This window comes from Balaenoptera borealis (assembly GCF_965194805.1).
Source record: "Balaenoptera borealis genome assembly, chromosome: 15".
Lineage (NCBI taxonomy): Eukaryota > Metazoa > Chordata > Mammalia > Artiodactyla > Balaenopteridae > Balaenoptera > Balaenoptera borealis.
Window position 1 is genome coordinate 52,746,020 of NC_138871.1, and position 15,526 is coordinate 52,761,545.

General features: G+C 37.8%; 1 protein-coding gene across 1 annotated transcript in view; it reads left to right on the forward strand.

The window, feature by feature from the left end:
• Positions 1 to 15,526, forward strand: part of STPG4 (sperm-tail PG-rich repeat containing 4) — a gene marked incomplete at its 3' end in the record, with an annotated part of 43,371 nt that overhangs the window by 17,550 nt on the left and 10,295 nt on the right. Inside the window, 2 exon segments of the mRNA XM_082358337.1 lie at positions 2,619 to 2,683; positions 3,494 to 3,548. Of these exon segments, the coding sequence (XP_082214463.1) occupies positions 2,619 to 2,683; positions 3,494 to 3,548 (120 nt within the window).

Consider the following 15,526-nt stretch of genomic DNA (forward strand, 5'->3'; position numbering starts at 1 on the left):
TAAAAGAAAAACAAAAAAACAAAACCACAAAGCACATAAGATCTTCTCTCTTAGCAGTTTTCAAGTATACAATACAATATTATTAACTATAGTCACCATGCTCTACATTTTATCTCCAGAACTTATTCATCTTATAATAAAGTTTGTACCTTTTGACCAACATCTCCCCATTTCCCCCACCTGCCAATCTGGGAACCACCATTTTACTCTCTGTTTCTATGAGTACAGCCCTTTTAGATTGCACATATAAGTGTTACAAAACGGTATTTGTCTTTCTCTGGCTTATTCAACTTGGCATAATATTCTCCAGGTTCATCCATGTTGTTGCAAATGGTAGGCTCGCCTTCTTTTTTATGGCTGAACAACATTCCAATATAGTATATGCATTAAGGGAATATATATCACATTTTCATTATCCATTCACCCATGGATGGGCACCTAGGTTATTTCCATAGCTCGGTTATTGTGAATAATGCTGCAGTGAACATGGGACTGCAGGTACCTCTTCCAAATATTGATTTTGTTTCCTTCAGATATATACCCAGAAGTGGGATTGCTAGATCATGTGGTAGTTCTGTTTTTATTTTTTGAGGAGCCTCCATACTGTTTTCCATAATGGCTATACAACTTTATATTCCCACCAAAGTGCACAAGGGTTCCCTTTTCTCCACGTCCTCACCAACACTAGTTATTTCTTGTCTTTTTGATAATAGCCATTCTAACTGGTGTGAGGTGATATCTCATTGTGGTTTTGATTTTCATTTCCCTGATGATTAGTGATGTTGAGCACCTTTCCATGTACTTGTTGGTCATTTGTCTGTCTTCTATGGCAAAGTGTCTATTCAGGTCTTTTGCCCGTTTTTAAATTTGTTTACTTGTCTTTTTGCTATTGAGTTGTATGAGTTCCTTATATATTTTAGATATGAACACCTTATCAGATATATGGTTTGCAAATATTTTCTCCCATTCCTTAGGTTGCCTTTGCATTTTATTGATTGTTTCCTTGGCTATACTTTGATGTAGTCCCACTTGTTTATTTTTGCTTTTGTTGCCTGTACTTTTGGTGTCATATCTAAAAAAATCATTGCCGAGACCAATGTCAAGGAGATTTTTCTGTATGTTTTCTTTTAGGTGTTTTATCATTTCATATGTTATGTTTAAGTATTCAATCATTTTGAGTTAGTATTTGTGCATAAGATAGGGTTTAGTTTTGTTCTTTTGCATGTGGATATCCAGTCTCCCCAATACCATTTATTGAAGGGACTATCCTTTCCCTATTGTGTATTCTTGGTGCCCTTGTCAAAGATTAGTTGACTGTTTCTGTGTGGATTTATTTCTGGGCTCTCTATTTTCTTCCATTAGTCTATGTGTCTGTTTTTATTCTGGTATCATACTGTTTTGATTACTGTAGCTCTGTAATATAGTTTGAAATCAGGAAGTGTGATCCCTCCAGCTTTGTTCTTCTTTCTCAAGATTGCTTTGACTATCTGGTGGGGCCGTTTGTGGTTCCATACTGAATTTAGGATCGTTTCTTCTATATCTTTGAAAAAATGCTACTGGGATTTTGATAGAAATTGCACTGAACCTGTAGATTGCTTTGGATAATATGGATATTTTAACAATATTAATTCTTCTAATCCATAAACATGGGATATCTTTCCATTTATTTGTGTCTTCTTCAGTTTCTTTCATCAGTGTCTTATAGTTTTCAGTGTACAGATCTTCCATCTCCTTAGTTAAATTTATTCCTAAGTATTTTATGTTTTGGTGCTATTGTAAATGAGATTGTTTTCTTAATTTCTTTTTCAGATACTTCATTGTTAGTGTATAGAAACTCAACTGATTTTTTTTTCAACTGATTTTTGTATGTTGTTTTTGTATCCTGCAACTTTACTGAATTTGCTTATTAGTTCAAACAGTTTTTTGGTGGAGCCTTTAGAGTTTTTTATATATAAGATTATGTCATCTGCAAACAGGGACAGTTTTACTTCTTCCTTTCCAATTTGGTTGCCTTTTATTTCTTTTTCTTGCCTAATTACTCTGGCTAGGACTTCCAGTACTATGTTGAATAGGAATGGAGACATAGGCACCCTTGTCCTGTTCCTGACCTTAGAGGAAATGCTTTTAGCTTTTCACCATTGAGTATGTGATGTTAGCTCTTGGTCACCCAGTTGGGTTAATCTCTCCCTATCCCCGACATCTCCAATCTTTCTTTTAGTGTTGATTATAGTGTTTTATATAAGCATTGTTTATGTATTATGAGAACACTCCTGTATTCCCCACCATACCTAGCACAGTTCTTTACCAACAGAGCAGGCTCACTAACTGGTGGTCAATTGGATTTGTTGAATCTAGTACATTTAAAATATGATTAATTGTACAGCATTTTTCTCCATACCACTGTAGGCATACTGTCATAATATTCACCATGAAAAGTGAATATCTGTTGAGTGTTTTGAAGCTCTACCTTTGAAAGTGTACCTTTTCCACTCTTAAAATAGAAAATAAATTATTTAATGTTGTATGGTAATAAAGTAAAGGATTATGAATGATAGATAATAAAGTGAGTTTGAGACCTGTATTAATCTATTATTGGTGTCCTTGTCCATTCTGTGTAGTCAGTTCAGCTTTCGCCAGGACAATACGAGCTACTTCCTGCACCAGTTCCCAAGCATGCTTCCAGGTAATTATATACTTATTAAATTGCTTTTACTAATTTCACTCATGCCTTTCTATTTACATACTTAACCACCAACACTAATGACTTTTTTTTTTTGGCTGCATTGGGTCTCTGTTGCTGTGCACGGGCTTCTCATTGTGGTGGCTTCTCTTGTGGAGCCCGGGCTCTAGGCGCATGGGCTTCAGTAGTGGCAGCACGTGGGCTCAGTAGTTGTGGTGCGTGGGCTCTAGGGCACGCGGGCTTCAATAGTTGTGGCGCTCAGGCTTAGTTGCTCCGCGGCATGTGTGATATTCGAGGACCAGGGATCTAACCTGTGTCCCCTGCACTGGCAGATGGATTCTTAACCACTGCACCACCAGGGAAGTCCCAACACTAATGACTTTTAAACCTCATTTATGCCCATCATATTAGATTAACATTTTTTAAAAATATTTATTATTTATCTATTTGGTTGCACTGGGTCTTAGTTGCGGCTCACCGGCTCCTCAGTTGCAGCACATGGGCTCCTTAGTTGAGGCAGGTGGGCTCCTTAGTTGTGACTGGTGGGCTCCTTAGTTGTAACACGTGGGCTCCTTGTTGTGGCATGGGAACTCTTAGTTGTGGCATGCATGTGGGATCTAGTTCCCTGACCAGGGATTGAACCCGGGCCCCCTGCACTGGGAGGACAGAGTCCTATCCACTTCGCCACCAGGGAAGTCCCCAGATTAACATTTTTAAATATTTAATGAGAGACAGGGAATATGTTAAAGATCCTTACATTAAAAAAAAAAAAAGATTTAGAAGATCATATCTTTTTTTGTTTTTTTAATATAGGAGCTTTGTATTTCGTTCTACAGTTCAAAGGTTTCCAACAGGCTGCTTCACTCCTGTAAGTACGTTGGTAGACAATTAACTCATGATGAATTTGATGTTTAAAATATGCCATGATTCCTTTTTGATATATCAAGATTAACATTTCACTCATCGTAGTAGAAAAGCAATGAGTGATTAATGTAGTTGATTTAAGATATACTTAAGAGCTTCCCTGGTGGTGCAGTGGTTAAGAATCCGCCTGCCAATGCAGGGGGACACGGGTTCAAGCCCTGGTCCGGGAAGATCCCACATGCCGTGGAACAACTAAGCCCATGTGCCACAACTACTGAGCCTGCGCTGTAGAGCCCGTGAGCCACAACTACCGAAGCCCATGCACCTAGAGCCCTTGCTCCGCAACAAGAGAAGCCACTGAAATGAGAAGCCTGTGTGCAGCAACGAAGACCCAACACAGCCAAAAATAAATAAATTTTAAAAAAAGATATACTTAAAATATATCTAAAGATACACTGGGGATTTCAATAAGTAACCCATTTGTGTCAAGTTATAGAAGAAAAGTAAAGGCTCCTTTACTTTCTTTAGGTCTTGACTCATATGACCTTCTTATTGAGGTCATCTCTAGTCACCTGTTCAGAATTTCCTGTCCCTCTTTCTTGGTTTATTTTTCTCCATAGCACTCATCACTGTCTGATACATTACATTTAAAAATTTACGTATCCTGTTTTTATCTGTCTCCCCCACCAGAATGTAAGCTTCATGAAGGTGGGGATTTTTGTCTGTTTTTGTCCTGTATACCTAGTGCCTAGGAAAATGGCTTGCACATAGTGTTTGTTGAATTAATTAATTATTTAAATCATCAAAGATATTCAATATATCACTGTATGAACAGCAAGAAAGAAAAGTAGTCCTAGTTTCTTTCCTTTAAAAAAGGTGAAAATGCTTTCCTGTTTCTAAAAATTTTCAAATACATGTACATGTATTTGATAAAAATGAACTCTTTTAGATAAGTAACTAATCAGTAGGATGCCAAAATATAAAAAAAGAAAGAATGAGAAAATATGAAGTTATTTTGGGGTGTTTTGATGGACTATGATTATTTATTTGTAACTAGAAACTTGAGGGGGAAAAGATACAGCGAGCATATGAAAGAGGAGTTGAGACAACTGAACAGAGCTCAAAAACAGACTCTAGAATATGTAAAATTTTTATATTTGATAGAGATGGTATGACAAATCAGTAGGGAAAGGAAGAGCTATTTTGTGCTAGACAATTGATTAATTAACTTGTAAATATTGGACTCTTCATACCACATATTATAATAAATTCCATATTGATTAAAGAATTAAATACTTTTGAGACTATAAAACCAGGAGAAAATATATTAGCATATATCTAATTTTAGGATAAGGCTGATTTTCTGAGATAACAGCAGTGGATGAATTGCAAAGGAAAAGAAGTCTTAGATTTGATTACATAGCATTTTGAATTTTTTGTACATCAGGGAATAAACTGTAAACAAAGTTAATAGGCAAATGTGAATTAGGAAAAGTATTTTCAACATACATGGCAGATAAACGGTTAATGGCCTTATCTAAAATTCTCTTAATGATTTATAGGAAAAACACCAATAGAAAAGTAAAACGGATGAAGGCAGTGAATAGACAATTCATAAAATAAGAAATTCAGATATCCAATAAAGGTGAAAAAATTTTTATTCACTAACACTTAAGTGTGAGAAACTAAAAAGCTAATTGAAAGCCTTCTGTATGTGGGTGGTGTGGTGGGCTAAATAATAGACCACGAAGATTTGCCCACGTCCTAATGCCCAGGACCTATAAATGTTACCAGATGGCAAAAACTTTGCAGATGTGAGTATGTTAGGGATCTTGAAGTGGAAAAATTATCCTGGATTATCCAGTGGGCCCTAAATGCAATCACAAATGTCCTTATAAAACAGAGGCAGAGGGAAATTTAAGAAAGGAGGAGAAAGCAATGTGACCAGGGAGGTGGAGATTTGAGTGATGCGGCCAAAAGCCAAGGAAGGCGGCACCACCAGAAGCTGGAAGAGGCAGGGAATGGATTCCAACAGTCTCCAGAGGGACCACAGGCCTCCCGACACCTTGATTTCAGCTCAGTGAAATTGATCTGGGACTTCTGGCCTCTAGGACTATGAGAGAGTAAAACTCTGGGTTTTTTTTTTTTTGTTTTTTTTATGACTGTGTTGGGTCTTCGTTTCTGTGCGAGGGCTTTCTCTAGTTGCGGCAAGTGGGGGCCACTCTTCACCGCAGCGCGCGGGCCTCTCACTATCGCGGCTTCTCTTGTTGCGGAGCACAGGCTCCAGACGCGCAGGCTCAGTAATTGTGGCTCACGGGCCTAGTTGCTCCACGGCATGTGGGATCTTCCCAGACCAGGGCTCGAACCTGTGTCCCTGCATTGGCAGGCAGATTCTCAACCACTGCGCCACCAGGGAAGCCCAATTCTGTTGTTTTAAGCCACCAAATTTCTGGTAATTTGTTATAGCAGCCACAGGAAACTAATACAGGTGGGGATTATTTCCAGGTGGATTTCACAGTAGACTGATAAGATGAGGACTGGCTTTTCCCCTCTGTAGCTCATAAATGTTTGTATCTGTTAGGCTTTCTCTTTTGAACTTGTCAGTTGCTTCAGAATGACTCCTCAGCCTCCTGCCTAGGCTATAAGCTAGTTGCCAGTGTTCTGGTTACTGAGTGGGGGAACGGGCTGGGCTGGGGTGGTGGTGTCTCACCATTCGTTATGCAGAAGTTCTCTCTCTCTTTTTTAATTGAAGTATAGTTGATTTACAATATTTTGTTAGTTTCAGGTGTACAGCAAAGTGATTCTGTTTTATATATATATTTTTTTCAGATTATTTTCAGTTACAGGCTATTACAAGATATTGAATATAGTCCCTGTGCTATACAGTAAATCCTTGTTGCTTATCTGTTTTATGTGTAGTAGTTTATATCTATTAATCCCATACTCCTACTTTATCCTCCCCTCCACCTTTGGTAACCATAAGTTTGTTTTCTATGTCTATTCCTGTTTTGTATATAGATTCCCTTACATTATTTTTTAGATTCTACATGTGAGCGATATCGTATGGTATTTGTCTTTCTCCTTCTGACTTCACTTAGTATGATAATCTCTAGGTCCATCCATTTTGCTGCAGATGGGAATATTTCATTCTTTTTTATGGCTGAGTAATATTCCATTGTATATATACATACCACATCTACTTTGTCCATTCATCTGTTGATGGGCATTTGAGTTGTCTCCATGTTTGGTTGTTGTAACTAGTGCTGCTATGAAAATTGGGGTGCATATATCTTTCAAATTAGAGTTTTCATGTTTTCCAGGTATGTGCTCAGGGATGAGGTTGCTGGATGGTATGGTAACTCTATTTTTAGTTTTTTAAGGAACCTCCATACTGTTCTCCATAGTGGCTGCACCAACTTACATTCCTACCAACGGTGTAGGAGGATTCCCTTTTCTCCACATCCTCTCCAGCATTTATTATTTGTAGACTTTTTGATCATGGTTATTCCGACCAGTGTGAGGTGATACCTCATTGTAGTTTTGATTTGCAGCGATGCTGAACATCTTTTCATGTGCTTGTTGGCCATCTGTATGTCTAGAAGTTCTCTTAATTCCTGTTTTCAGTAAAAGCCCCTGTCCTAACAGTGCCTGGGGCTCCTGGGTCCAGATCTCTGGCTCAGTCTCCCTGGAAACGAAAACCTCTGTCTCCTACAGGGATGAGGGAAGGGTAGCTACCTGACTGCTGGGAGTAGGTAGGTAGGGACCTGGGGAAAAGACACTCAGTCAATCTTCCTGCTTGCAGCCTTACCCTCACCTCCACCTCACAGGTGTCTAAAGCCTGAAATTCCTGAGCTTTTCTTGGATTCTGGGGAGCAAATCAGCCCGCTTCTCATCAGCAGGCCCCCTCCACACACTGGGCTTTAGCTTTCTCCACCCTGCCACCTCAGGGACCATTCCTCCACGCCGTTTCACATCTTCCCCAAACACATGATCTCTGTTGGCTGTTGTCTCTTCTCTTGGTTCTGTGTGTGTGTGTACAGTTGTGTGTGTACAGGTGTATATGTCTGGGGGGAGATAGTTGTGCCTTTTTTGTTTGATCGGGGAGGAATGGAGATAAATGCATGTGTTCTGCTGGCTTTGGCAGCAAGCAGTCAAGACATCAGTTTTTTTTTTCCCCCACTGGCTGATACTGTATTTCCTTTGAAATGCGTGCTTTAAATGAATGCCATGAGTTAATAATGATTTATTTACTATTAGTAAACAGACTCAGTTAAAATTAATTTGGTTTTAGTTCAGGTTAGGCATCCTGAAGGATAAGCAGCCTGGTATGTGAAATAGCACAAAGCAGTTGATTCTGACAGCTTTTGCCTTTGTTCTCATTGCTTTATGGAGGAGGAGTTTTTCGGAAATCCTTATTCTGCCGTTTTCATTGATGTCACCTCATTCATCCCATTTTATAAATAAAAGTGATTCACAATTTGGAACATCCTGTCCTTCAACAAAGTGAAAAGAATACTTTCATGGAAAATGTTCCAAGACAAAGAAATAGCTCAGGGCTGTGATTCATTTCAGTCCTAAACACACACTCCCAGAGCAGACTTGCGGGTTTGTTAGATCCATAAACTTGTAAACTGCAGAGAGCAAATGGCTTTGATCCCAACGGTGGGAGATAGTGGCACGCAGTGTGAGTGTGGTGAAGAAATGATGCTTGCTAGGAGAACATCATCCCAGACCTTCCGGAGATAAATGCATTAATCCTTAGGCCTTTATCTGGAAACCGATTTGATCACTTTTATCATTCAGTTTCCTTGTTCTAGATATTAACATCATAGTCATAGAACTGTCAAGGACTCTTAGAACTAGAAGAAACTTAACTACTCTGTTGGGGTCAGTTTTGATGATGGTGATGGCCATCATTCATTGGTTTTCTGGTGCCAGGCACAGTGGTCAGTGACTGACATACCCCATATCATTTCATCCTCACTGCAATGTGGGGAGGGTGCTATTTATCATCTCTCTTTGATAGGTTAGGAAATGGAAGTCAGTGGCCCAAGATAGAGCCAGGACTTAGACCCAGTCTATGGTGACTCAGAACCTGAGCTGCCCCGTGAGTGAGCTTGACCAAGTGACTTGCTTAATGTCTTTAGATGTGTAGAGCTGATCTGTGGTCAAATCCAAGTGGCAGACATTGTACCGTCTCTGGAGTCACAACTCCCCACTGATGACTGAGGCTTATTCATGGGGCCGGGTTGGCCTGCTTGACCCCGTGTGCAGTGGGATGAGTTCTCTCTCCTGCGAGGCCCACCTGCCAGCCTGCCTACTGGGCCTTGATCATCGAAGATCCTTACGATGGAGGGCCGCAGCTTAGGCTCCTGCTGAGAGCCTTGCTACACTGGCTTTTCTTTTCTTTTTTTAACTTTTTATTTTAATAAATTTATTTATCTAATTTTTTGGCTGCGTTGGGTCTCCGTTGCTGTGAGTGGGCTTTCTCTAGTTGCGGGGAGCGGGGGCTACTCTTCGTTGCGGTGCGCGGGCTTCTCAATGTGGTGGCTTCTCTTGTTGCGGAGCACAGGCTCTAGGCACGCGGGCTTCAGTAGTTGTAGCTCGCGGGCTCTAGAGCGCAGGTTCAGTAGTTGTGGCGCATGGGCTTAGTTGCTTCGCAGCACGTGGGATCTTCCCAGACCAGGGCTCAAACCCGTGTTCCCTGCATTGGCAGGCGGATTCTTAACCACTGTGCCACCAGGGAAGTCCTAAAAAATTTTTTATTGAAGTATAGTTTATTTACCATGTTGTATTACTTTCAGGTGTACAGCAAAGTGATTCAGTTATACCTACACACATATATATACATATATATATTCTTTTTCAGATTCTTTTCCATTTTAGGTTATTACAAGATATTGAGTATAGTTTTCTGTGCTATACAGTAGGTTCTTGTTGGTTATCTATTTTATATATCTATTTTATAGTGTATATATGTTAATCCTAAATTCCTAAAGGACATTTTCAAACATGCAAAAATTCATAAGAATTACCTCCAAGGTACCCTTTTTAAAGATGCCATTGGTGATAAAATACAGCAAAACAAAGGAGTAATCCAGAAAGAGGAAGGGATGGGATCCAGGAGAAAGTGGATCCAACTCGGGAAAGTAGTTAAAAGATGTCCCAGGTGGACGACTGTATAGCAGGCTGAGAGAGAAACCAATCCACATTTGAGAAAGAAACTAAAGAACTCCAGAAGGAATGTTTCTAAGGAAAAAGGGACTTAAGAACAGCTGATGTGATGGGAAAATTTAAGAAAGTATGTATAGCAAAGTGTGCAAGTGAAAAAACAAGGCACTAATTAACTCCAGGTAAAACAAAAGATGGTGCAAGACAAGAAATCATATTATATAACTTGACTCTGCAAGGAATAATATTTATTTAGTAAACATTGGTTAGTGATTTAAAATGCTACTTTGAGTGGATAGGGAGAGAGGAATAGTGGATAGAGCAAGAGAGCCATATCTTCATTTATTCCAGGACGTCACCAAGAGATGATTTCTAAAATATAAATTAAGGAATAACAGTATGAACATATTATTTAGTGATAAGGAAATAACTTCCAGAAGAACAACTAAGAGTTAAAAATAGCTATCTTAGGCTCTCTAGAGCCTGCTCAGACACGTGTGCCTAAGACGTATGTGGAAAAGATGTTTCTAAGAGTGCTAGCTGCCTAAAAGAATCAGAATAGTATCATTTCAGTGAAAGAACTGTGTTCACCATCCTGTGCTGCATGTTATACACTCTTAAAAACAAAACCCGTTAGGGAATGAAATTGGAGAGGGATGAGACCAAAGACTTCTGTTTTTCATTATAAGGCTTTTGGTTCCAGTTGATTTTTAAAACGATTTTTATCTATAAATTTAATAAAATATCTTAAAATTTAAGTAAAAATATATTTAAAAATTTAAGTTAGAATAAAAATGAATGAATAAAATTTGGAAAATATAGAAAATTATATTTTTAAAATTTCCTATTACTCGTAAGCAACCAATAATGTTAAGTAATTTTCTCCCTTTTTTTTCTGTGAAGTTTTAAAAACATACTTGTGATTATGGTACACTACAATTTTATATCCTTTTTTTCAATTAGCGTATGTTCCACTTTCATGTTATTAGAAATCCTGTTAAACTTTCTTTTTACTGGGTAAATAATCAAGTTATCACATCTCAGTTTATTCACCCATTCTCCTGTTGATGATTAACCTCGTTTTCAATTATTCCTGACACAGGAGTCTTCATTATCTAAGTATAACTTAACCCACAAAAAAGACCTATTAAGGTGAACCTACTTTAAATGGAATCAAAATTTCAGAGTAATCAATAAAGTTACTGAATTTTACTGAAAAAGAGTTAAACTAAATGAACCTATCTATGAAACAGAAACAGACTCACAGACATAGAGAACAGGCTGTTGGTTGTCAAGGGGGGCGGGCAGTGGGGGCAGGATGGATTGAGAGTTTGGGGTTAGCAGATGCAAAGTATTATATATATAAAATGGATAAACAACAAGGTCCTACCTTGTGTTGTAGAGCACAGGGAACTATATTCAATATCCTGTGATAAACCATAATGGAAAAGAATTTTAAAAAGAATGTATGTATGTATATATAACTGAATCACTTTGCTGTACAGCAGAAATTAACACAACATTGTAAATAAATCATACTTCAATTAAAAAAGGAGTTAAACTAAAAATTATGAAAATATAACTGCAACTATGTACTAAATCATATTAAAAAGGGAAATTGTGTTGATTTTAGTTTATTTTTTCTGACAATATTTTATGATAGTATAGTGACATCCTTCATTTCATATTTGACATTCTAATGAAATCATAAAGAACAAATTTTAGAAAAAAATATTTGAAGGTTCATCAGTTTTCCCAAGGGTGTCTTCTTTGATATTGTAAATCATTCTTTACTGAAGTGCCAATAATGTCACAATCCTTGTCCAGCTTCTCTTCTTTCTTTTTAACTGATCTAACTTTGCTGGATCCTCATTGGTCAATCAAAGACTGTTCCTGTGATTTAGGCACTTCATTACTTACATCAACTTCATGAAATTTTGCATTGTTTGGTAAAATTTGCATTTTCATGTGAAGTGGATTTGCGTTTTATTTGCAGTGTGTCGTTGAATATCATTTAATGAGGGAGAGAAACTGACTCACAAAGAACCTCACCTGTCTGCAGTGGTGGATGCTAGTGTTAAGCAGGGAGGGATATTTGAATAGGATATAATTTTATTAGTGGGCAGCTCTTTGGAGAATTCTTTTGTGCTTTGACAAATTCTGTCTACATTCACAGCTTTGTTATGCAAGGACAATGGTGCTGAATACATAGATCGAAAGACTAATGCTATGATAAGACAACGCATAAAGTCTTTTCTAAACTTAGGAATCATTTTTTATAGATCATCACAAATAAGATTTACTAGAGTAGAGATTATATACAGGTTCTTGATCTGTTTAAAGAAGTATTACATTAATTTATATCTCCACCGACAATCAAGAGAGTACCAGGGGACTTCCCAGGTGGCGCAGTGGTTAAGAATCCGCCTGCCAGTGCAGGGGACATGGATTCAGACCCTGGTCTGGGAAGATTCCACATGCTGCGGAGCAGCTAAGCCCGTGTGCCACAACTACTGAGTCTGTACTCTAGAGTCCGCGAGCCACAACTACTGAGCCTGCATGCCACAACTACTGAAGCCCACGTGCCTAGAGCCCATGCTCCTCAACAAGAGAAGCCACCACACTGCAACAAAGAGTAGCCCCTGCTCTCCACAACTAGGGAAAAGCCCGTGCGCAGAAATGAAGACCCAATGCAGCCAAAAATAAATAGATAGATAGATAGATAGGTAGACAGATAGATAGATTAAAAAAAGGAGAGTACCGGGACTTCCCTGGCGGTCCAGTGGTTGAGACGCTGTGTTCCCAATGCAGGGGAACTAAGATCCCTTGTGCCACAGAACTCGGCCAAAAAAAAAAAAAACAGTGCCTATTTCACAAAATTTTTATAAATCTTGTTTATCATTGTTAATTTGATGGTAAAAGAATGATATCTCATTATTTTAATCTGTAGGATCGGAGGCTACACATTCTAGTTATTTGTTAGCCAGTTCCTTGTGGCCCTTCTTGCATAATTTCTGGCCACATTCTTTACCCAGTTATCTATTGGGTGGAGCTTTAACATTCGTTTTTGTTGATTCGTAAAAACTCTATAGTGAAGAGATATTAACACTTCTATTTGTGGAAGTTTTTCAGGGATTTTTGCCTTTTACTTTGTGTTTTTTTATATACAGAAGTTTAAAATGTAAAATTTTTTTTTTTAAGTTTTTTTGACGTGGACCATTTTTAAAGTCTTCATTGAATTTGTTACAACATTTCTTCTGTTTTATGTTTTGGTTTTTTGGCTGCGAGGCACGTGGGATCTTAGCTCCCTGACCAGGGATGGAACCCACACCTCCTGCATTGGAAGGCGAAGTCTTAACCACTGGACCACCAGGGAAGTCCCTGAAATGTAAAATGTTTATGTCATCAAATTAGAGAGTTTGTAATCACCTTCTGGAATGTAAGATCCATGAAAGAAGGGGCTGTCTTATTCATCAATGCCCCCAGCACCTAGGACAGTGCCAAAAATGTGTTGAATGAATGAATGAAACCTATGTATCCTTTCCTTTTCCAAATTTCCAATTTTCCATTCCTTTTCTTTGTATCCTTTCCACCACTTAAAAAATTCCCTCCAGAGACATGACGTCACTTTAATTTTCTTTGTTTTTTTTTTGGCATTTTGGTTTTTTCTAACCAACTTGTCACTCTTATTCTTCTGAAATGCATTTTGTGTAAGGTCACAGTGTCACTTGAGCCCTGTTGATTTAGGACAGGTTGCCTCACTGTTGGTATACATGAAACCTACGATCACCAGAAATCTGACCTGTAGATCAGGTGCAATAGAGTACGACAACCTATAGACATTCACCAAGTCACTTTAAACCCTTTAGGGAACGAGGCAGGTTATAAAAGATGGATACGTACAGGTGTGTATCTCTTCCTTCTTTCTTTCCATCATCTGTGAAAACTAGCTCATTGAAGTGTGTTAATCATTTATGCCTAGAATCTCCAGGAGCAGCCTATCAAAAAATGAGTGGATGACCATGTGAAGGCATGGCAGATTACTACACCATTTTTTAGTTGTAAAAAGTACAGTAACTTTGAATTTGAAAATCCTCTAGGGTCTTATGTGCCTGAAGGCCCCTCCATGTGGATGAGCCATTATCACTTGTTAAAAAAATGCAGCCTTCTTGTTTATGTCAAGGATTCCATTGATGAATTACACTTTGTCCCAAGGTGTAGGTGGCTCTCAGGAGAAGCAGTTGGGAAGGGATTTGTCTGGTTGGAAGATGGTTTCTAATCTTCAGATTACCAGTGTAAGGTTGTATACTTATTGGCTATTTCAGTTATTGTTGAAATAATAATAATAATTGATTATGGATCAGCATAATTGTTTTGTCCATAGGAAAGACAGTGAGGAGTGTTTATGTGAGCAGTTTGGGATAGACACCAGAAGATATGTTCTACCAAAAGTAAAAAGGGCCCTTTTGTACCCACAGAAAAAAATTGTATTGGAAAATTCCACCAGCCACCATTCCCTTTTAGCACTTTGATAATAATGACCAAGCCCCTCAAATCCCCAGACCCAAAGGCACAGTTCCCTCATAGCAGGATTTTTTTTAAAGAGTAGAAAACAAACTGCAACAAACCCCAGTCATTCTTATCCAAGCAAAGTGGACAAAGTAAAACTTGTCATTTGTGGTTTCTCCTCCCCTCATTCCTCCCTTTAATTTTAGCTTTTATAAATGACTCAATCTCTTGACCTACAAAAAAACTGCATGAATTTTTTTCCCCCCTGAATGCATTTCAAAATTCGGGCATTAAGGATAGCAGATATTCTGCACAACTTCTTTGAACATATAGGGGACACTGATGACTTTATTTAATACTCCCATTAAGGTAAGGAGGAGTAAGGAAGATTTTTGTTTTTCTAAATCTTTTTTCTCCAATATCTACTTGGCATGTGGACCATAACATCAGTGCTTTTCGTGTCTCTTGCTGGTGGGAGTATGTATTGAGCTATTAAAACTGTTTCTGTTAGCCCACTAGTTCCATTGTGTGAAAACCCTCATAAAGTAATAATTTATATACAGTAATATTAATCTATACAAAGAATATCATCAAGGGATTATTTATAATAGCAAGATAACAATAGCAACAATCTTGTGTTCAGGAGAAAGATGTAGTTTAAAAAGAATATTACATACCTACACAAAGGAATATTTTACAGCTATTAAAACAATTATTGTTAAAATTTATAAAATAGTACCAAAAATATTTGTGATCTAATGCATAGTGAAAAAATGCAGGATACAAATTGGTATGTCTATCATGATTAAAATAATGTAAAAAAATTATGTGTATGAAAAAACAGGAAATGCACCAAAATGCTTTTAGTTTCTATGCTGAGGTGTTGTAATTAAGGGTGGTTGTTTGCTTCCTTTCTCTCTTTTGCATTACTTTTATAATTTTTCAAAATATAATTTTTAAAAGTCAGAAAAATGATAGTTTGAAGAAAAGAGCCATGGAAATGGTCAACATAAAAATATTTTGTTACTTTAATAAAAATAGTGCCATTACTGCTACTTAATTAGGACTCAGTCATTCATGTGATTTGGGGCTTCCAACAGTGATTCACTGAGCAGGTTCTTTTCAGTGATTACTTCTCGCAGTTGTACATAAAGTGAAAAAATGAGACACACGCATCTTTCCTGACAGTAGGAATAAAACCTTACAATGTCAAATGAAAAAATGGTTTTCTTTTATTTGATATCAGAAGTGTTTCAAGATATTTCTGTATTTCTTAAAACCGGACAATCCTATAAAAAATAA